The sequence below is a fragment of the Mya arenaria genome, chromosome 4 (assembly GCF_026914265.1).
Source record: "Mya arenaria isolate MELC-2E11 chromosome 4, ASM2691426v1".
Classification (NCBI taxonomy): Eukaryota; Metazoa; Mollusca; class Bivalvia; order Myida; family Myidae; genus Mya; species Mya arenaria.
This window is the reverse complement of record NC_069125.1, coordinates 65028437-65050574: the sequence shown is the minus strand read 5'-3', so window position 1 is coordinate 65050574 and position 22138 is coordinate 65028437. Positions and strand designations below refer to the sequence as shown.

Here is a 22138-nt window from a genome sequence, read left to right as displayed (position 1 = left end):
CGAATGCAGCTATCTATGATATGTAAGCTCTGAACCATTTGCAATGCATTGTGGGTTCGTTGAAATTTATTTGTGAACAAGAGTCATGAATGTTTTCACAGTTTAATTTGAATTAACTCTTGTAGATAACATGTTATGGCACTATTTTGCATGCCAGGCAACTCTTGAATATTTTCAGTATCATATAAGCTAGGTGACAAAACTGCAGGCCTCGTCTATTTCTTCAACAAAAGGAGGTAACTTGATTGATGAAATGTTGTATTTACAAATCCTCTTAAAAAATAACTCGGTTTGAAATGATGATATAAATCATGATTTTGGAAACGACGAACGCTTTTGATGTCTGTTCCTGTTTTGAAACAAGTGATAAGAAGTATTAAACATAGTGTTATCTTTCACTGTCATGTTGTGGACCGGTGTTCAGATTTGCAAAATGAAATCAAATATGCGATTTTTTCCAATCAAGCGAATTATTGGAGGGTTAGTTAAGGCAATTGTTGCATAAGTCTTCATGTTTTTGCCTTGTTTATGTTTCATCATTATGCATCCATCATGGGTGATAATAGTCTTAAAATAATAGACATGTTATATGGGATTCTTCTAATCGCTAATGCACCAGTTAATTGTAACCACTGCCCCCAGATCCAGGGGGATAGCCAGGGAAATGCCGCAGTGCCGGGTGAATGCGGTGGTTTTGTGGTCGCAAAAATATATAGCGGGGAATGGGCCTAACCTAAGGTCCCTTGGGTGCGGGGCATTTGGCGGTGATTTTACCATCTGTTTGTCGCCACAGGGCTGGGAATTTACCCAGGGTTGGTTGGACGGAAAGTCCCCGCTATTCCCCCGATCTGGGGTGCCGTGGTCACAATTCCGAACACTTTTTGAGGTTTTTCACAAATATCTTGAAGAGTTTTTGTTGTTGTAAGTTAAAATTGCATATGAAACATCTATGGTTAATGTGGAAACATCTGTCAAAGTACAGACTTAAAAATAGTTCATTTTATGGACAGTTAATCACCCTTAAATTTATGCTATGGAGGTCACAAATACCCAACACTTGAAAAGCGAAAATACATGGTCATACAATTATAATTAATATGTATGCTATATTAAATAAACACTTTGCTGCAAAGTTATTTATTGCTACTAATGTTTTTTTCAAAACACTCAATTCAAATGTTTAGTGTGACTTCTATTTATAAATATCTTGAATGTAGGTCAATATATCTGCAAAACCTCAAGATGGGAGTGCGCCCTCTGACGTCATTCCCTGTGTGATACATTTTGATATTTAAGTGTATGAACATCAAATGGCATTTTTTTTAGAAAAATACTCAACAAGATGAAACTTTGCAAGTGTGATAAAGGCAAGCTTCTGTATTGATCAAGATCATCTAATAATCAATAACGGTAAACAAACGCGTCTTTTAGCCTGTGCTCGGGATTTGTGACCTGTTTGGAAATGTACCATCAACCAGTAATGTCTAAACGTGTTTGTGCTAAAACAGGGGGGTTTTGAAAACTATTGAAATTGTGTTTAGAGAAGTATTTTATGCTTGAAATAGATAATAAAAGGTTTATAATCTTATTTTACCATGTACGTACAAAGAAAAACACAAACAAGCTTTATATGCATTAAAGCACAGGATTTACCTTTCCAATAATATGAAACTTGACTGACACAGAAAATAATTATGCCAATCGTAACAACGGTAAGCTTTGAGATAGACCTCGTAAATACAATCTTACAATATCCTGGGGAAGCTGTGTTTATATTAATAATGAGTGATAATCTTCATCATTGCTCTTGATACCTACAACTAAATTTGACCTTTGCCTGCTGTTGCATTTTTTTTTTTCTAAAACGATGCATGTCACCATTAAATCTTGTGTCATGATATATGAAATATTGATGATAACAAAATGTCTTCTCTGAACCTAATTGCTAACTTGATTCAAAATAGTGTCATTCATGATAAAGCACAAGGCTGTCATAGCAAACATTCTTACTAAACAATTTGAATAAAATATTATTTCACAGATACTATTCTATCAACTGAAAGTGGAAGACTGTGTTGCTCAGAAAGTAAGTAAGGAAGTTGGTTAGAGAAATTTAAATAAAAAAGTTAGAAAGGTTTTTTGGGGACTCCTTTAGCTTTTGTAAGACTCATTCACATCAAAGTTGTCTGGTCATAAACGCTTAAAAGCTCACTAAAACGCTGATTGGCTTTAATAGAACAAGGCCAGGCAAAATAGATACACATTGTTGTAAAATTATTGGAGTGATTGTGTAGAAATCTAAGGAATGTGGATCACATTCAAATGAAAAGGTATTATCTACCTTTTACAAAGAATGTATTCACTTTAAATTTTATAATTTTGTTAAAGTCTATTAAATGACTTGTTCTTTCAGTCTTCATCTATCAGTCAACAATGTCTCGACAAGAACAACAGAAGAAACACAACTTCAAGTTGGTCATTGATCCAATGTTACATCGTGGTGGTCAGAAAATCTATCGTTTTAATGGAATTGATCCTGCTGTAAGTATTTCTACGAAACTTAATGTTCGAAATTGTGTAGATTAAGATTACAATTAATCATTGATACAGTTTTGTCAGTTTTTTGTTGTTTTCAAACAAAAATCAAGGTTTTGTCGGATGGTTGGTGCTGTTCTTGTGACCTTTGTCGTCATTTTAAAACTTGAATGTTGGCCATGACTTAAAAACCATTTAATCTAGCGTTTAAACATGGATCTTATAACACACATATTCACTTTTACAGCTTGCACATTAGGGCCATTATGGCAACAACTGTACAATTTTTTAGCCTCTTATTCTTGGTTGTAGCACAATAGCTTCTTAAAACAATGGGTTGTCTATAAAAGTTTACTGTTAGGTTTAGGTTTGTTTGAAATTGAAACATAAAACTTCTTTATCATTTCTGAAACATCTAGTATTTCTTAAAAAAATATTTATCTTACAATATTTTGTCATACACTAGTTGAGATAAGGTCGTCCCATTTTGTGTGGCAAATCTCATAACTCTGGCAGAAACATGTGTTATGTTCCTTGGTTGACTGAGAAAATCAGACTAGCACGGGCATATACCGTTTAGGCGCTTGTTTAAGTTAAGAAATGTTAATAAGAGAGCTTTTAATCATTTGTATGACAATTTATTTCCCATTATCATTCATTGAAAGAATATAAGAATAATTCTGATTAAAATCTGGATTTAAAAGTTATTGGACATCTACACATTTAAATTTCAATAGTCCTTATAAAAAGTTGGGAAGCACAATATTTTCATTGATTGTGGCAAAATGAATTAATATGTGAGCAGTATTTCCATCTAGAAAGTGAGTATTGTTTACAATATTATGCTCTTGAAAAGGCAAAACATTATGGCTATCATTAGTTTTTTGTTTTATTTACACATGATTACATTGGAGTTCGCCTGAATTGAGTCCTGATGAAATATTTGTAGTCCAATTTCGGACTGCTGGTTATTTCACAGACTGAGAATATCTTCGTCACACTTATATATTATCATTTTTTACTTCCAGGACAACACACTTATTCCAGTGAAAGATCCACGACCAAGATACTTAAGATTCTGGTCAAAGAAAAACCCTGCTGACCTTCCAGTCCCAAAGTTTCAGGTATGTATGATAGTAATGCAGTTACACATTCAGTAAAAGATCCCTTTAATTAATTGACAACCCTAACACTTCATTGCAGTAAACTTGGGTGCTCGGGTGGTTTTGCTGATTCTGGTAGGGTATTGTAGGTGTTTAATAAAAAGATATCAGGAGTGTAATTTGTCCGCGGATTCACGAAATTCCACGGATCTAGTGGCCCCAGGGACCCCCCCCCCCCCCGCCCCCCGAAAGAAAGAAAAGAAATGAAATAAAAATGTTTTTTTTAGCTGATTTAAAAAGTTACTAGAGTGCTTTTGGTTGTAAGAGTTGATGTACCTGTTTGCTTCAAATTTAAGTCAGATGAACCCTCAACAGAGCTTCAGTTTTTCTTCTACGGCAGTGTGCTTTTGACCTCAAAAGTGCCCTAAGAACCAATGGCCGAAATGGTTTCAGCCCTCCAGTTGCCAGGTCAATCACATCCCTGAATATTTATGCACAATTATAGTAATGCTTTCGTATTTATATCCTAACTATAACATGGCTTTCCAGTTTGACGAACATTACATTGGAATTCCACCTCCCAATGAAGTGACGTTCACAAACCTTAATGACAACATCAACCGTGATTTCCTTGAGAAGATGTGTGATTCTTTTGGCAAGGTGGAGGAAGTCAAGATTTACTTCAACCCCAAAAACAAAAAACATATGGGCATTGGCAAGGTAAATATATCAGTAGTCTCACTGCCTGAGAGTGCTGTCTGTAGAACTTTGGTTTCGATGTCGCCTGTGTAGCATGACAGATGTGATATACATGTATTATGTGTCATGTTGTTCTCTCTCTAACCTTAATATGTGGGATCTTATCTTAACCAAACATGGTCAAAATGTTGGCGTAATATCTCGACTGAGTAACTTGAGCACTTCTTGTTCAGATGTTTACCAAATTTGTTAAAACTTAAGGGCTTAATATCTTGACCAATTTTTATCAGCACTACTGAACTGCCAGTCTGCTTTATTTGACCATTTTCAATTTCCCCCCACTCATAATTCAGCATTTTTTTCTAACATTTACCTGGAGTAGGTTGGCAATGTTGGTGGGCATAATATCGATGAAAAGCCATATTGCATTATTTATGCCCGAGTTATAGCTCATGATTTGTTAAACAAGTTGACTTCACTTGAGTATTTTATGACTTATCCTTACCAAAATATAGTAACAATTTTTTAAGGTATAATATTTAATAAACAGCTTCAAAACCCTCCATATACTTGGTAAGGCCCTGTAATTGATTTACACTGTATGCTTAATTTCTCATTCCTTTCCTGTACCAGCTCTACCAAACATGAAGCAACTATTACTGGCATTATATTAATCATAGTTTGAAAGCCTGCCAAATTGCAACATTCACTTTGGCTTCACTGGCTCTAAATGTTTGACCATCTCTCTCTGTATATTTAGTTTAGATATAGTTTCATCAGTCCTACAGTACCTCATGATTATGAAGGAAGACATTTTGCTTTTGGCATGGTTATCTGTCCATTAGTCAGAGTGTTGAAACTATACAGGAATGTAAAGGGAAGTTGTGCACCTTGAATATTGTGTGTTACTTTGCCAAACCGGCAAGAGTAGCATATAAAGCATCCAATCTTGTGTTGCGGTCATCTCCAAAAGTATATTAGTCTGAGTGTTAAGCAACATGTGAAGTTGTTCCCCTGTTTTTTTTGTAAGTGGCTGTACCCAAGCAGGGCTGAGTAAGGCCCTTTACTATGTTGAAAAAATAGCCTACAGGACATGCAAAACTGTGTTGCGCATATCTCAAGTATATGAGCCAGAGTCACAAAACTTGAGAACAAGAAATCTTTACTGGTGTGTGAAATTATACACCTTGGGTTTTGTGTGTTGTTACGCCAACTTAGTACAGAGTAATCACCCTATAGAGCATGTTCATCGCCCACTGCATAAGTGCCAGAACCACAAAACTTGAAAGGAATGTTAAATAGCATATGATGATGTGCACCTGCAGTTTTGTGTGTTGGTTTTGTGTGTTGATTTGCCCACTAAGCGCAGAATTATGGCCCTTGACATTGTGAAAGTAATGTATGGCATATAGATCATGCAATCTTGTGTCACTCATATCACCAAAAATAATAGAATCAGAACCAAAGGCCAGAAGATCTTGTGATGATGTGGTGACTGTTGTTTGTGCTTCTGTAAATTATTGCTTGTGAATGCGATACAGTCTTCAATTTTGAATGCATCTTATTCAAACTAATACAGTAGTTGGATATCTATGATAGCTCAGTACTTTTTTTAAAACTAGCCAGGTCTGCCCATGCATGATTGGATTATGGCCCTTGAAATGCTGCAGTATTTTCTAAGGGAGACAACCTTGTATAGAGATTTGTGTATTTTTGTAGTAGTTTTTTCTCTTTGCTCAAAAGCAAAGACACAACTTTGTTTAGAGACTTGTGTATTTTTGTAGTAGTTCTTGCTGTTGTTGTGAAACATATGGTTCACTGATTGCTTCCCTTTAAATGTAAGTTCAGTATATAACCAAAAAATCGTGCCAATAGAGCATTGGCACTCATGGGCCTCTTTCATCTTACCCAAAATGTGAAGTTGTGCACTAGGGGTATATCATGTGGCTGCATATAAAGCATGAACTTTTGTTTCACTCCTTTCTCAACATGTATATGAGCCAGAGTGTTTAAAGTGAAGAGAAATATTATTTAGCATTAGATAGAATAGAAGTTCCATCCCTTGTTTCTAATGCTTTCACTTTAAAAAATATTTCTCCAAACATGTTCCTGTCAGTAGCTTTTGAAGGAAAAAATGGCGCTCCAAGCAGCTGATATGTTCAGTTCACAGAACTGTTGTTAAGAATGAGGACTTGAATATAATGTTCATCATTGTGATATAATGTGAGAGTTTATGGTTGAATACATCAATGCCATTACATGATCAGTAACCTTTTTTGACCAAAACAAATTTTAGTGGTCAGATAGACATCTTACCTATATATTAACTATAAATGACAGATTGAAAACGTACAGGGGAGAATGTAAGCTTTAACATGTAAATTATTTATAAACTGTCACTGTACATGAGTGCAAGGCAACTATTAGGAAACATTGCTATTTTACAGGTGGTGTTCACAAGTTCCAAAGCAGCGAAAGCATGTGCTGCCAAGTTAAACCAAACCTCAAAGATGGGAAACATTATGGAAGTTTATGTTGATCAGCTAGGTGAGTTCTTGTGAAAGATAATCTAGTAATTTTGTGAGCATGTGTTGACCCACAAATCCTGTAAACTGCAATGAAATACAGCATTGTCATTTGAAAAGAACAATGTTATTCTGATCAGTTTGTACAGAGGTTGCCAGATCTGTAGAAATGCCTCTATCCCTGGCATTAATTACTACTGGTTATAGCCCTTTTCGACTGACTTTTTTAATCCAAATCAGAGAAGCATTAACACATTTGTAGGAAGGCCCACTACTCTGACTTTAATCATTGTTGAATACACTTTTCTACAAAACAACAGCAACAGACCAGTGTTTTCATTCAAGTTGCTCATGTATAATATGATAATATTAGGGTTAAACCCCCGTTTTAGCTACAGAAAAATGGAAGGGTGCTGCACACTGCCCTTTTTTGGCCACCCTTCTGTCCTCGTGGAGACCAGCATGTGTATAAATTCATACAAACTTGACATATTTGGCACTTGTAACCTACTATTAAGCACAATTCCTACTATTCTTTATATTGAGATTCTTCAATGCCCTTCAGATGCAATGTGCCCTTTTTCTCCCTTAAGTTAGGACCCTGTCCATTTTCTGCACCACCCTGCCCTGTCTAAAATCCTGTGTAATTGACCAGGTCAGTATTCCAGGAATTGACAGACGAGTGTTGTCATTAAAGGTGCTCTGTTGTTGACCATGTGAATATTTCAGGAACTGAGAGGCAGAAAGTGATTGACAGCATACTGGAGAACAAGCCAAAGGTTCAGATGCAGAAGCCACCGTCACCAAAGATAGACCCACGGACCGGCCTGCCACTTGATATATCTAATGCACTACACATAGATCATGACACCCCAGTGATTCCCCTGCAACAAACTAATGCACCTCCTCCGGCAGCATACAATGCTGGGTTGGCAGATCCTCTTGGTCTGAACGCTCCACAGCCACCAGTGATCCCTTTTGAACAAACTCCCTCCGAGTATAACTTCAATGCCAACCATGTGGACCCAGCATTTATGAACACCCCTGGGTCTGGTAGCATTCCCCAGGGACAGTTTAACAATAACAATAACCATAATCAGTTTAACTTTGGTGGAGGTGCAAGTTCTGATCCAAGAAGAGGTAGTGGCTATGGGAATAGAAATCATGGCAACTTCAGTACACCAAGTGCGAGTAGTGGCTTCTGCAGCACACCTAGTGGGTCTAGTAACTTTGGTAATACTCCTTTGAGCTTTGATAGTGGGATACCAAGAACACCAATTACACCACAAACACCACATGTTAATGACTCAAAACTTGACTTTGAGGTTCACCATGAGAACAGAAGAGGAAGGCACAATAAGCGTGACCGACGAGATAGTTATAATAACAGAGAGAAGAAAGATAGTTATAATAGTAGAGACAGTTACAACAACAGAGAGGGTTACAACAATAGAGATAGTTATAACAACAGGGAAAGGGGAAAGGACAAATACGGAGCACGAGATACCAGAGACAGGAACAGGAGAGACTGGAGAAAAGATGAGAGGGACGACTGGAATAACAGGGACACTCGAAACAACAGATACAATGAGAAAGACAGGGACAAGAATAAGTCTGATAGAAACAAAGACTTTAGAAACAGTCGTGAACCAGACATTCCATTGCCATCAAGAAACAAGGCACCAGAGCCTGCCCCCGTGTTCCCTCCCCCACCCCCTCCGGAAGAGGAAGTCTTGCCCCCTGTGGTTCCCATGTTCACCACTCCCCCTAAGCCCCCACCACTTATGATTCCTCCCCCCCAGGTGCCCCTGGAGCCAGTCCAGCCTGTGCTGCCCTCACCGTCGCAGAAGGATGAGGATGAAACCCGTAGTATGAGTCTCGACTCACGTATTCAGAGCCTTCTGTGTGGCTTCAAAAGTCCTGAACCAGCTCAATCCAAAACCCCACCATCCATGAAACCACTATCCCATGGCCAATCACCCATGGACATGGCCCCAGGGTCCGTGCCCGCACAAGATGATGACGACAGAATGAGCTTAGACTCAACAGGCAGCGGGGGAGAACCAGGGGCCATTGAAGTCCATGCAACCAATACAGCTGTGCCTCCCCCGCATATACCTAATGACTTTCCCAACTCCAGTGCTCAAGTGTCAAACTGGCAACAACAGAATGATCTCAATAGCTTCAATATGCCTTCTGGATATATGAACAACTATGGCAATGGAAATTATAACCAAAACTTTGTTAATCAGGTTAATAATGAAATAAACAACAAAATATCTAAACCCAAAGACCCTAAAGAAGAAGCAGATAAACATGAACTTACATTTAGTGATGTGTTAGAAAACTTTGTTACCGAGTTGAAAGATATTATGACAAAAGACTTGTGCAAGAAAATGGTGGAAACTTCAGCTTTTAAATCTTACGAAAGCTGGTGGGATGATGAAGAAGCGAAGACCAAGGTAAGAAAATAGTTAAACCTTAGATTAATGTGCTGTACATGCACAATTAAAGTTAAAAATAGATATACCGGTAAGTAGTTCATTTAATCATGATTGATCATGAAAATCATACCTATCATACCATTGTGTTAAACAAATTGCTTGTGGCAGATGTTTGCAACAGCTTGAAAAAGGTCGGAATAACAGTTCTGAAAAACTAAATCTTAGAAGACTTAATGTTGACACTGTCTGATTGTATTCAAATTAGATTTGTATGACACAAAGGAAGAAGTTAAAGTTGATAAGCGTTGATATTCCCATAACATACCGAATTATCTCCAGAAAACCGTAGAGAAATCCAAGCCAGAGGAGAAGCCAGTTAAGCCAGTGGCCGTCCCGACTGAGGTGACCCCTTCCTTACAGGGTCTGTTTGCCCAACCGGACAAGCCAAAGCACCCCTGGAGCAAAGAGGGAGAGTTCAACATTGCCGCTGCCTATGTAAACAGCAACATGGGGGCAGGGCCGTATGGAGGCCTCTTGGGCATACGATCGGGGATGCCACGACTGCCATCTTTTAAGGTAGGTTTGTACTTGCTTAGCCAATGTACTTGTATGTTTCCAAGAATTGCTTAAAATAGGTAAAGGTATCTTTCCTTAGATTGCATTAATAAACATTCACGAAATGAAAAATTGTTTTAAAAAGTCAAATTATAATTCTACTAAAAATAAATCATGAAAGCGTTCATTTTCTCTGTTATCATACCAGCTCTGATAATGGTATTTGCAGAAGAAGGTTGTACAGAAGACGCCAGAGGAGATAGAGCGTGAAGAGCGTCATGAGAGGCGTGAGCAGGAGAGACGGGATAGGCGGGAGAGGAAACAACGGGAGCGGGAGGAACGACAGAGAATACAGGAACAGACTAATAAGGAGGAGTCTGAGTCAGGTATGATAGCTGAGATGTCAGTCTTCAAGAACCAATAGAGCAATTTATGAATGTTATACAATCATTTCACTAGTGTAAAATCATTACACTAGTCTAATAGAACTTGACATTGATTTCATTGCACCTTACTTATTTAGCGTTAAAGTCCTTACCGTAAAAATGATTAAATCTTTTTAGTATGATGAAGATGTTATGTGATAAAAATAATCTTACAATCATTGCCATTTTATATGAACTTTTATATACAAACCTTCATGAAACTCGCTACGAAAAAGTAACAAAGATCACCAAAGGCTTGCATTCTAACATTTCCTAAACTTGTTTCATAATTTTTAGCTCTACTGGCCAAAGGCCAGAAGAGCTTATGCGATGGTAATGTGTACGTAGTATGTGCATCCGTGCGTCAGTGCGGTCGTGCGTCTGTAAACAATTGCTTGTGAACACGATACAGTCTTCAGTTTTGATTGTATCTCGATGAAACTTGTACAGTATATAGATATCCATTAGAGCTCGGTTCCTTTCGAAAACCAGCCAGATCCGTCCATAAATGCCTAGATTATAGGCCATGAAAGTTTGTGCGTCCATGCAGTCGTGCGTCTGTAAACAATTGCTTGTGAACACGATACAGTCTTCAGTTTTGATTGTATCTCAATGAAACTTGTACCGTATATAGATATCCAGTAGAGCCCGGTTCCTTTCGAAAACCAGCCAGATCCGTCCATAAATGCCTAGATTATAGGCCATGAAAGTTCGTGCGTCCATGCAGTCGTGCGTCTGTAAACAATTGCTTGTGAACACGATACAGTCTTCAGTTTTGATTGTATCTCAATGAAACTTGTACAGTATATAGATATCCATTAGAGCTCGGTTCCTTTCGAAAACCAGCCAGATCCCTCCATAAATGCCTAGAGTATAGGCCATGAAAATTTTAAAGAAATGCTTTCTTTTTTTAGCCAGGTCTGCATGAGCGAATTCTATTTTTAGCCAAGTTTACATGTACATGTAAATTCAAGTCTAGAGTTAAGGGAGACAATTTGCAAGTCTAGGATTTTGAGAGACAATTTGCTTTTTGCTTCTGCAGCTGATTTTGTGAATTACTCTGCCTTGTTCTTGTTGAAAGCCCAAAGGCCATTTTTTAGCTTTAAGTTCTGTAGTTTGCACATTCATCTTAACAAAATTGGTTGTGAATGTTTAAGTTATGCACCTGGTGTCATTACTGGCCACACCCAGGGTTCACAGGTTTGGTAAACATAAATCTGGAAAGGTTTGAAAATCTTTTTGTGTGTTCGTGCATCCATCTCAGCACAATTGATTGTGAATGTTTGTTCAAATTGATCAATGTTGTCCTAGGCTGCCCTTGACTTTGACCTTTTGACCAACTTTTTTTAACTTCTAAAACTACAGAAATTTTTACTATGAGTACAGTTTTGAAAGCATTTTTTTTTTTTTTGTCAGATGACTTTTACTTGGCACATATTAAAATAGTTCATGCAACTAATCTGCTTACAATACTTTCTGGGCTCAGATGTTGAACGTGCTACGTTTTCAGGTAACCCAAACACAAAACATAAAGTATATGTCTACATGCTCTGGATTGATATGACCACAAAAGCCATGCCAGTAGAGCTTAGGCCCTTTTGGGCCTCTTGTTTGTATTAAACGGCAACTCAAATATTCTGACATGAATGTAAGTGATTACTTAAACTCTGTGAAACACTATAGTTGTAAGTTGAATTCTTCACAGGACTTTCAGGTGTTTACGGTCTTATCATGTTTCCTTCATATGTATTGCAGAGCTTGAGGAGGCTGTTAGTAAGGCTAAGAAGAAGAGTGAGAGCAGCAGTGAAGAAGGGGAGGAATCTGAGGGTAAGGCGGAAAATTTGAAAAAATTCTGCCTGAAATTTGCAGGGATATGGAAGACTTTTTTTTTTTCTAAAAAAACAAATAACAAATTAATATTTAGCAGTAAAATCAAAGCGTGCTAAATAAGCAGGTTACATGGGTTTTTTTTCAAGTGTATTTTATTCTCTTGAAGTTTCAAAGAAATTATACCAGTGCAGCTTGCCAAATGTTTTAAAAATGATGGTATCTGACCATGTAAATCATTGTTCTCAAAGATGGAGAGGCCGAGTCATCTGATGCAGCTGGATCATCTAGTGACGAGGAGTCATCTTCGGCAGCCAGCTCCAGTAGTGAGTCCTCTGACGATAGTGATGAGAGTGAAAGTGGCTCTGGGTCTGATTCCAGCAGCGAGGCTGCATCCTCCTCCAGCGATGATGATGAAGACCAGAAGGTTTCTTCATCCAGGGCCTCCAAAAAGGACAGGTAGCACAGATGCTATACTTAGGAGTTTATGGGAATTCTTGAAGCCTTTTGATTGAGCCGAGACTTAATTTATGATGATTGAGTATTTTAATATGAACATTTGTATACTAACCTGTTCGAGCACATGTCATTATTGTTTCTGTAATCAAACCTTCAATAAAAAAAAGCTAAAAAACCCTTAATTTAGCCACTGCAAGCAAAGCATTATTAAGAGGTTAATTGAATGTTTGCTGCTTGCTATTATGCGATAACCGCCTGGAGATGTACATTATATCCTGGAGCTGGTAGCCCTGAAGGACATGATGAGCTGGAGGGTTATTTGCGCATAATGGTGAGCAGCAGCCAATCAGTTATTAAAATACTTTAATATGTATGTGATTTTTTTCATGAATGTTGTTTTATGTGTACTGAATCAATAACCATTTCGTTCATCTTTTGATGGATAAGGATGTTGTTTTGGGGCACTAACCTGTGCACATAAGCTTTGTCAGTTAGAAGCAATTCATTATCAAATATTTACACCTCAACTTCCATTCCTTAAATGAACTGCCTTTCGGCAATTGCATTCATCAATTGATGAACGCAACATCTTCGGATATGTTCGGATCGTAATTCATTGCATAACAATATACCTGAACGCGATTGATCTTGTTATTGGTTGTATTGTGTCTGCAGGTCCCGTAAAATATAGATCAACATTTTTAAAAGTGTTAGTTTATTATATTTTAAATATATTGGTACCAGAAGTGTTTCAATTTTACGTTTTAAAGTGATTTCAAGTGGTTGATCTTTTCCCGCGTTATTGTGACGTCATTTGAAAAAAATGTTTCCGGTTATAGTCGGGTCGTTCTATTTACAGAATGGGTAAGAACGGATTACTGAAAGGTTTTCTTAAATGAAATGAAGTATTTTTTTAACGTTTCTTGAATAAAATAATGGACTATTGGTGTAAATATAAGGAATGAATTGCGGGGTTGATGTCATTATCGGGGATATGAATGCGATTGGGTTGGTCCTTCAGACTCCACACACATTGACTAACCCAATTGCGTTCATACCCCGATAATGACATCAACCCCGCAATTCATTCCTTAAATGAACAACAAAAAGAAATGCAACATTCCTCTCCAAAGGAATACAGTTCCTTTCAGTTTTCTTCAAGACTATTGAACGGATAATGCAAAATTAAAATTCCAGCAATTTACTTTTCACGGCACCATGTAAATTATGGGAACATAATGCCGTGCATGTGCTGGCGGAAATGGCATGCTGCTATTTTTGTTGATATGTAAAAAAAACAATTGATTAAACATGCATTTTAGTCAAGAATAGTAAGTGGAGGTTTACTGTTGGGAAAATTAATCCTTAATGAGTCATATTATAATTATACCCCTGACAAACGCAGTTTGAAGGAGCATAACTTTAACAGACCACCTGAGTATTGCATAATGAAGCATGTTTTGATTCAGTGACAGTGAGTCTGAGATGGTGAAGGTGACAACATCATCATCATCATCGTCGTCCCCTGCCACATCATCAGGGGAGGAGTCTGGCGGGGAGGAGAAGGAAGAAGAGAGGGAGGTTACCACACAGTCCGAGGCTAAGAAGCGCTCACAAGAGGACATGGAGGTGGACACTGACAGGTACAGATGCTCCTCCCTTGTGTTATATACTTTTATGACTTTAAGACTTTCTATCACAATTTGCTTTTCAATGTTGACAAAATATACTTTCTTAGATTATTTGTCTTGATCCTTGTAAGTCTATCATTCAAAACAAATGTTCGTATTGTTCTCATGAAATATCTTTGAATTATTGTTTATCTTATGTTTTCTAATGGTTTATTGAACTTAATCAGTGAGATATAAGGTATATCACTATTTGGAAATTTTTATATCGGCCTTACTGCTAGACGCTTCTGTCAATTCTGAAATGATGTGATGTTAATAATGGATTTGGCGCTCTTTTCAGCTTAAATACTGTTTGATGTCGTTTTAAATTACTTTTAAGCATATAATAATTTGTTTTATTTTAATGAAATATAATATATTGATCATATTTAATCTCAGAACACCATCATTGTATATGTTCTGGCCTTTCAATAAACACTCCATGAAATATAATTTATATCTTTAAACGCTGAAGCATCTTTCCCATATAAATTTGAATTACAGTATTATCATACACATATATTTTATGCCTAAAATCGAGATTTCATAATCTTACAAAAAAAATTATTTATGCTTATTTCATTTAAAATATGCTTGTTTGCTGTGTAACAGAACCCCTCAGAAGTCTCGGTCTGAGTCTCCTGTTGATGTGGAAACACCGATGTCCGACAAGGAGCAGATGGATATAGAGACATCTAAGGAACTTGATCAGTCTCCTCTGGACAAACAGAAAACCAAACTACCTCTTAAAACGCCTCCAACTAAGCGAGGAAGGAAACGATCCGTTCAACAGGAATCACCTCCGGTCAACACCAACCACATGCCTGACAGTTTTAGTCCTCAGGACTCTGGTACTACTGAATTAAGTGGTTTGTCCTTGCTTAGTGAGGCTGCATCAATGTCAGTAAGGGAACTAGTGGAGAAATCTCAGCAGCGAAAACTACCTGATGATGGAGCTTCTCAAGATAGCGATGAAAATCGGCCAAGATTTTTGTCAGAACATGCATACTATGCTCAACCTGCAAATGTTCAGGAGGATCAAGAGTCAACAGCAACTCTGTCTGCTGAGGAGGATAATGAGGCGGAGGATGAACTTCGTGGACATCGCCTTGTCTGGATAGATCACAATTACTGCCAGGTGCCCTCACCCCAGCTCCTGGCAGAGTGGACCAGGGAGTACGAGAAAACACAGGCACTTATTAAGGCTATCGAGAGAAAGACTGTTGAACAGCAGAGAGAAATTACAAAAGTGGAAGATAAGCCTAAGAAAGGCAGAAAGAGAAAGAACACTTTGGAAGCCTTGGCTGATATCACTAATAAGCGAGAGCCTAAAGTCAGCAGAGAGCTTGCTAGTTTACTTGAACCTGTGAAACCAAAGGAAATTATTAAGTATGGAGCTCGGACTTATGAAGAAGAAAGACAAGTGTTCTATAACATTTTCAATGGGGGTATTGATATAGAGGATATTAGCTATTTAAAAAAGTGCTATGAACATTTGTTATCAACAGATGACCCTATGTTTTATTGGTTAAATGACATTCTCTGGGTGGACCATCCCCTCACAAATATTCCAGACCCAATTCCTTCAAGAAAGAGGAGAAAAATAGATTATCAGGAAATTCCAACATCGAAACATAAAACTGGTTGGTTTAAATTTTCATTTGGTGGTATTATTTGTAAAATGGCAAATCTTTTTATCTGTTTTGGTATTAATTTCGAAAATGAATGATATTTATGTACAGTATTCCTAATAGTCAAAATGTTTAGACAATGTTTGTTGTTCCGTGCATTTATAAATACTTAGCTATTGCATAATAATTGTGGCATCCTTGTTGTGTAACAGTTTTTAACCATATTCATTACTCAAAAACAGTTCAATATATGTACATCAAGACCTATAACTCTAGCTTTAATAGTTCTAGTTCTGTTATTCTCCTTTTTTGACTGGGTATTATTTCAAATGTAATGCTCTTGTAAAGCAATCACATACAAGTACTTTCGACATGAATGTTCAGCTGGCTATATCTACCTTTGTTTTACAGGGTGTGCACGTACGGAAGGCTACTACAAGTTGAGTATGAAAGAGAAGGCCTCATACCTGCAACATGCATACAACCAACAGAAGGCAGCTGAGAAGGCCAAGGCTATGGTGGGTAGAACATACCACAGCATAGACAAGAATAATACCTCTTGCTATAATTCTTCATGACCGGCAGACATAGTGCTCTAATATTGAATTATACAATCCTAGGTGTTTGCTGTAGAACTTGCACTTCTAGTTTGTGATTATCCCCTGCCGAATTGAAGGTTTCGGGAGGGGGATATTGTTTTGGCGTTGTCCGTCATTCCGTCCTTCCTTCCGTCGGTCCGTCCGGCCGGTACCATATCTTTGTAGGCATTGATCAGAAAATGTTCAAACTTAGAGTGTTCTCCTTGATCAAATCTTGACCACTTATAAAAGTGGGTCACATGGGATCAAAAACTAGGTCAGTAGGTCAAATCTTAGAAAAATCTTTGGAACAAACTATAGGCATTATACATGGTCAAATATTCATAAAACTTAATCAGAATGTTTTCCTTAATGAAATCTTTGACTTATTATGCCCCCCTTCGAAGAAGAGGGGTATATTGCTTTGCACAGGCATGTCGGTCTGTCGGTAGACCAAAGCTTGTACGAGTGATACCTCAACAATGCCTAGACCTATGGTAATCAAACTTGATATGGAAGTTGGGCCTGACCAGTAGATGACCCCTATTGTTTTTGGGGGTCATCGGGTCAAAGGTCAAGGTCACAGTGACCTTGAATGGTAAAAGGTTGTCCGAGTGATAACTCGAAAATGCCTGCACCTATGGCCCTCAAACTTGAACTGGAGGTTGGACCTGACAAGTAGATGACCCCTTTTGTATTTGGGGGTCATCAGGCCAAAGGTCAAGGTCACAGTGACCTTGAATGGTAAAAGCTTGTCCTTGTGATAACTGGACAATGCCTGCACCCATGGCCCTCAAACTTGACTTGGAGGTTGGACTTGACCAGTAGCTGACCCCTATTGTTTTTGGGCCCATCGGGTCAAAGGTCAAGGTCACAGTGACCTTGAATGGTAAAAGGTTGTCTGAGTAATAACACGACAATACCTGCACCCATGGCCCTCATAATTGAATTGGAGGTTGGGCTTGACCAGTAGATGACCCCTATTGTATTTGGGGGTCATCGGGCCAAAGGTCAAGGTCATAGTGACCTTGAATGGTATAAAGTTGTCCATGTGATAACTTGTCAATGCCTGCACCCATGGCCCTCAAACTTGACTTGGAGGTTGGGCCTGACCAGTAGCTGACCCCTATTGTTTTTGGGCCCATCAGGTCAAAGGTCAAGGTCACAGTGACCTTGAATGGTAAAAGGTTGTCCGAGTGATAACACGACAATACCTGCACCCATGGCCCTCAAACTTGACTTGGAGGTTGGGCCTGACCAGTAAAAGACCCCTATTGATTTTAGGGGTCATTGGGCCAAAGTTCAAGGTTACAGTGATCTTGAATGGAAAAAGGTTGTCTGTGTGATAACTCAACAATGCCTGCACCTATGGCCCTCAAACTTGACTTGGAGGTTGGGCCTGACCAGTAGATGACCCCTTTTGTTTTGGGGGTCATCAGGCTAAAAGTCAAGGTCACAGTGACCTTGAATGGTAAAAGGTTGTCCGAGTGGTAACTCGACAATGCCTGCACCTATGGCCCACAAACTTGACTTGGAGGTTGGACCTGATCAATAGATGAAACCTATTGTTTTTGGGGGTCATCGGCCAAAGGTCAAAGTCACAGTGACCTTGAATGGTGAAAAGTTGTCCCAAGTAATAACTTCAATGCCTGCACCCATGGCCATCAAACTTGACTTGGAGGTTGGGCCTGACTAGTAGATGGTCCCTATTAATTTTAGGGGTCATTGGGCCAAAGGTCAAGGTCACAGTGACTTTGAACGATAAAAGGTTGTCCGAGTGATAACTCAACAATGCCTGCACCCATGGCCATCAAACTTGACTTGGAGGTTGGGCCTGACAAGTAGATGACCCCTTATGATTTTAGGCGTTATCGGGTCAAAGGTCAAGGTTACAGTGACCTTGAACGAAAAAAGCTTGTCTGTGTGATAACTTGTCAATGCCTGCACCCATGGCCCTCAAACTTGATATTTAGATTTTTGGTGACCAGCTGATGACTCCTATGGATTTTGAGGTCAAAGGTCATGGTCATAACACACTCTATCCTCAAACTTTGAATGGTCATAATCTTAAAACTGCCTCAACGGCATCCAATGTCAGTGACAAATCAGCTGTCATTTCGGTCCATGCATATTTCATTAAATTGTCCATATAATCCTGACAACATGGCGCTCAGGGGGGGCATAATGTTTGACAAACATCTCTTGTTTAAAACTGGATCACATATGATCGAAAATTTGTTCACTACGTCAAATCTTAGAATAATCTTTTCCGGAACCATATGATGGTAATGATTGGTCAAGTTATGTTCAAATTTTATGTCCATAATGAAAATGATTGGTCAGATTATGTTCAAACTTGTTCATGATGTACCCTTGATGAAATAAAGACCGCGTATTAAAGTGGGGCACATGGGGTCAAAAACTAGGTCACCAGGTCAAATCTTTGAAACACATTAGAGGCAATATGTATGGTCTAATATTCATGAAACTTGATCAGAATGTTTTTCTTGATGAACTTTTGGACAAGTTTTAAACTGGGTCACATGTAAAAAAAAAATTAGGTCACCAGGTCAAATCTTTCAAAAATCTTGTCCGAAACTATTTTATGGTGCTGATTGGTGGGATTATGTTCAAACATGATCAGAATGTTCTCTTGGGTTAAATTTTGACTGCGTTTTAAAAGTGGGTCATATGGGTCAAAAACAAGGTCACTAGGTCAAATCTTGAAAAAAAAATTTGGGAACACACTAGAGGCAATCTAATATTCATGAAACTTAATCAGACTGTTTTCCTTGATTGTTGTTGAATAGTTTGAAACTGGGTCACATGGGGTCAGAAACCAGGTCAGTAGGTGAAATCTTTGAAACATTGGTAATGAATAGTCAGTTATGTTCAAAATTTCAGTACACGGTACTGTGTATAAGAAGTCTCTAGGAAAACCTTTCCTAGGTGTTATTAACATTTGGCCACCGCAGTGAGAGATAATATACCTAAAATGTGTATAAACATAGAGACTTGAACCTTGTTGATTTTTCAGGAGGAGGCTAACACCTCCAAGACAAAGCAGACGTCCGTCCGAGACCTGCGGCACGAGAATCGGAGACTTCACGTGCAGTTGCAGGAGTTTGAATTCTCTGGTGATCTCTTCAAGTTTAATCAGCTCAAGGTAAGGAGTAAATGGTGAAGTGTTGACTATTAAGTTATGTGATTTGGTCATCTTAAAAGTTTCAATCTTGAGCTGTACACTAAGAACATGTGTTAAGGATGCTGTAAATGTTTATATGAATAAGTTAATGCCAAAGCTGTTATTATTATTTCTAGTTTATAATATAAATAAAAAAGGTTTATACCGGATGGTTTAAACACATTCGTAACTGAATCTTATAATATTACTTATAAAGTAAACAAGATTTTCAATCTTTGGATTCCCTGATTAGAAGAACATTGCCTAGCCGCTTACATTCCGTTATGTGGTCATTTTACATACTAGTAGTTCATTATTAGCTATTCTGTTGTTGTTTTTAATAAAAAGGTTGAGGTATTGTCATAGCCTTGGTGTCATTTTAATACTTGGCCAAATATTGATTGCAAGAGACTGACAATGAGCTCCCGTCTAGCCAGGCCTATCACTCGGGCTGTATGAAGTGTTGAGTTATGCCCCTTGTTTGACTGAACATTCATCTTAGCATTATAGTCTGCTCTGCGGTGCACTTGTCATTAAAAAATAAATGAACTTCATGTATACTTCTTGTAAATTGCCTGCTTTGCCATTCCTGTTTTAAAAAAAATAATCTAAAGTAAAATGTTTGCTGTTGCAGGGTCGTAAGAAGGCATTGAGGTTTAGCCGGGGTGGTATCCACGACTGGGGCTTGTTTGCTCTTGAGCCCATCTCCCAGGACGAAATGGTGATCGAGTATGTAGGCACCAGTCTCCGCCAGTCAGTAGCCGACCTTCGAGAGAAGCAGTACGAGGCTAGCGGCATCGGCAGCAGCTACCTATTCCGGGTTGATGGGGAAACTATTATTGATGCTACAAAGACCGGCAACCTTGCTCGCTTTATTAACCACAGCTGTAATGTAAGTATTATTCAAGTTCTTTGTGTTTGAAAACATTCTTTGTGACAATGTATGAAGTGGTATTAGCAGTATCAGTGACTGTGTCATTTACCAGCAATTCACTAATAGTATCATACATATGATGGGTTGTTTGAATAGAATTGTAATATCCTTACCATCCTATAAGAAAACTTCATGAGCATGCTTTTCCATTCAAGTTTCTTTAAAATGTGTGAATGAGCGTCTGGCAAACCTTTTATTCCTCTTTGCAGCCCAACTGCTATGCGAAGGTTATCACTGTGGATGGACAGAAGAAAATTGTGATATATTCTCGTCGGGACATTAATGTGAACGAGGAGATAACGTACGACTACAAGTTCCCCATTGAGGATGAGAAGATACCGTGTCTGTGTGGAGCCAGCACCTGTAGAGGCACGCTCAACTAGTGGCCCATCAGTCACCATACTCATCTTGTCACTCCGTTCACGTTCAACTCTTGTTTTCAAGTATTAGTCATGTTCTCGTGTGTGTATCGGTGAAGTTTTTGATGTGTTGAAGACCTTTCTTGCTGTGTAAAGCTAAGAATGTGATTTTCAGGTCTTACTCTGTGTCTCTAGTTTTAATTAATTATTAGTGTATTTGTTTATTTATTTTAGGAATAATTGAATGTATTTCAATGCATTCTTTGATGCGACTTCTTTCAAAAATAAAATACAGTGCCATTTACTTACTGTGAGAGAGTTTATAATTTTCCATACATACATGTTTATCAGTATGCATTCCTTTTATTGTCAGATTTATTTTTAATGTAAAATAGCAATGTTAAAGCAGTCTGAAGTTTCATAATAAGTAAATAGTTATGCTATTTTGTTTTCAATTTTGTGATGAACTGCAATGTAACTTTCAGTATTGATATTCTGTATTAAATCAGTAATCACATCAGTTATATGAATTTCTCTATAATGTCTGTATCGATTTTTTTTTAAATAATGTCTTTAAGAATTGCTCGGAGGAAAGTGTTCGTGAGTTGTAAAAAGCCTGTAATATGACCAGTATTTATCCGTTATGTTGTGACATATGTGAAGGACTATACAAAACCAGATGTGTGTTAGTTTCTTGTGAATCTTTAAAGAGCAGTGAAGATGATGTTTATTGACTGTAGTATTGAACTGGGGAGCAATTCAATGAATGGCACAGTTTACATGCTTAAAGAAGCGTCATAGAAACTATCACCATGCATTTCCTTGAAATGGACATGATCACATATTCTTTCATTGTATATTGTCATTAATCATGGGACAGATTTTTACAAATGTGCTAAACTATTACAAAAATGAATTTAATGGATTGGTTCACCTACTCCAGCTTTGGAAGTATGTGTACGAATTATGAAAATAAAATGTAAAATACATCATACATCGTGTCGTTTCTTATGAACACTGCTGTCTTGGTTTGACAAAACAGAAAATGTTATGTAATTTGTCCAGTAATGGCTGTGTATGTAAGCTCCTTTTGGCAGGTTGTATTATGTGATCACTGTTGGTTGGTAGACGAGCAAAGACGGCCCTCTTCATAGGTTGTATTATTTGGTCATTGTTGGTTGGTAGGCTAGCGACTTCCGAACTCTTGGCA

At 38.0% G+C, this 22138-nt stretch overlaps 1 protein-coding gene across 2 annotated transcripts; it reads left to right on the top strand.

Moving 5' to 3' along the window:
- The first annotated feature begins 38 nt into the window (after positions 1–38).
- Positions 39–21920, top strand: LOC128231588 (histone-lysine N-methyltransferase SETD1A-like). 2 transcript variants are annotated; one of them, XM_052944606.1, is made up of 17 exons: positions 39–236; positions 2042–2086; positions 2414–2541; positions 3564–3659; positions 4188–4358; positions 6785–6884; positions 7592–9324; positions 9646–9882; positions 10091–10247; positions 12042–12113; positions 12365–12572; positions 14042–14215; positions 14855–15885; positions 16285–16391; positions 19489–19617; positions 20270–20527; positions 20779–21920. In XM_052944606.1, exons 3-17 carry the CDS (start codon positions 2434–2436, stop codon positions 20950–20952), a joined length of 4755 nt encoding a protein of 1584 aa, XP_052800566.1. In that variant the 5' UTR covers positions 39–236; positions 2042–2086; positions 2414–2433; the 3' UTR covers positions 20953–21920. The 2 variants fall into 2 exon arrangements, with proteins under 2 accessions (XP_052800566.1, XP_052800564.1); XM_052944604.1 differs by lacking the exon at positions 2042–2086.
- The last annotated feature ends 218 nt before the right edge of the window (positions 21921–22138 follow it).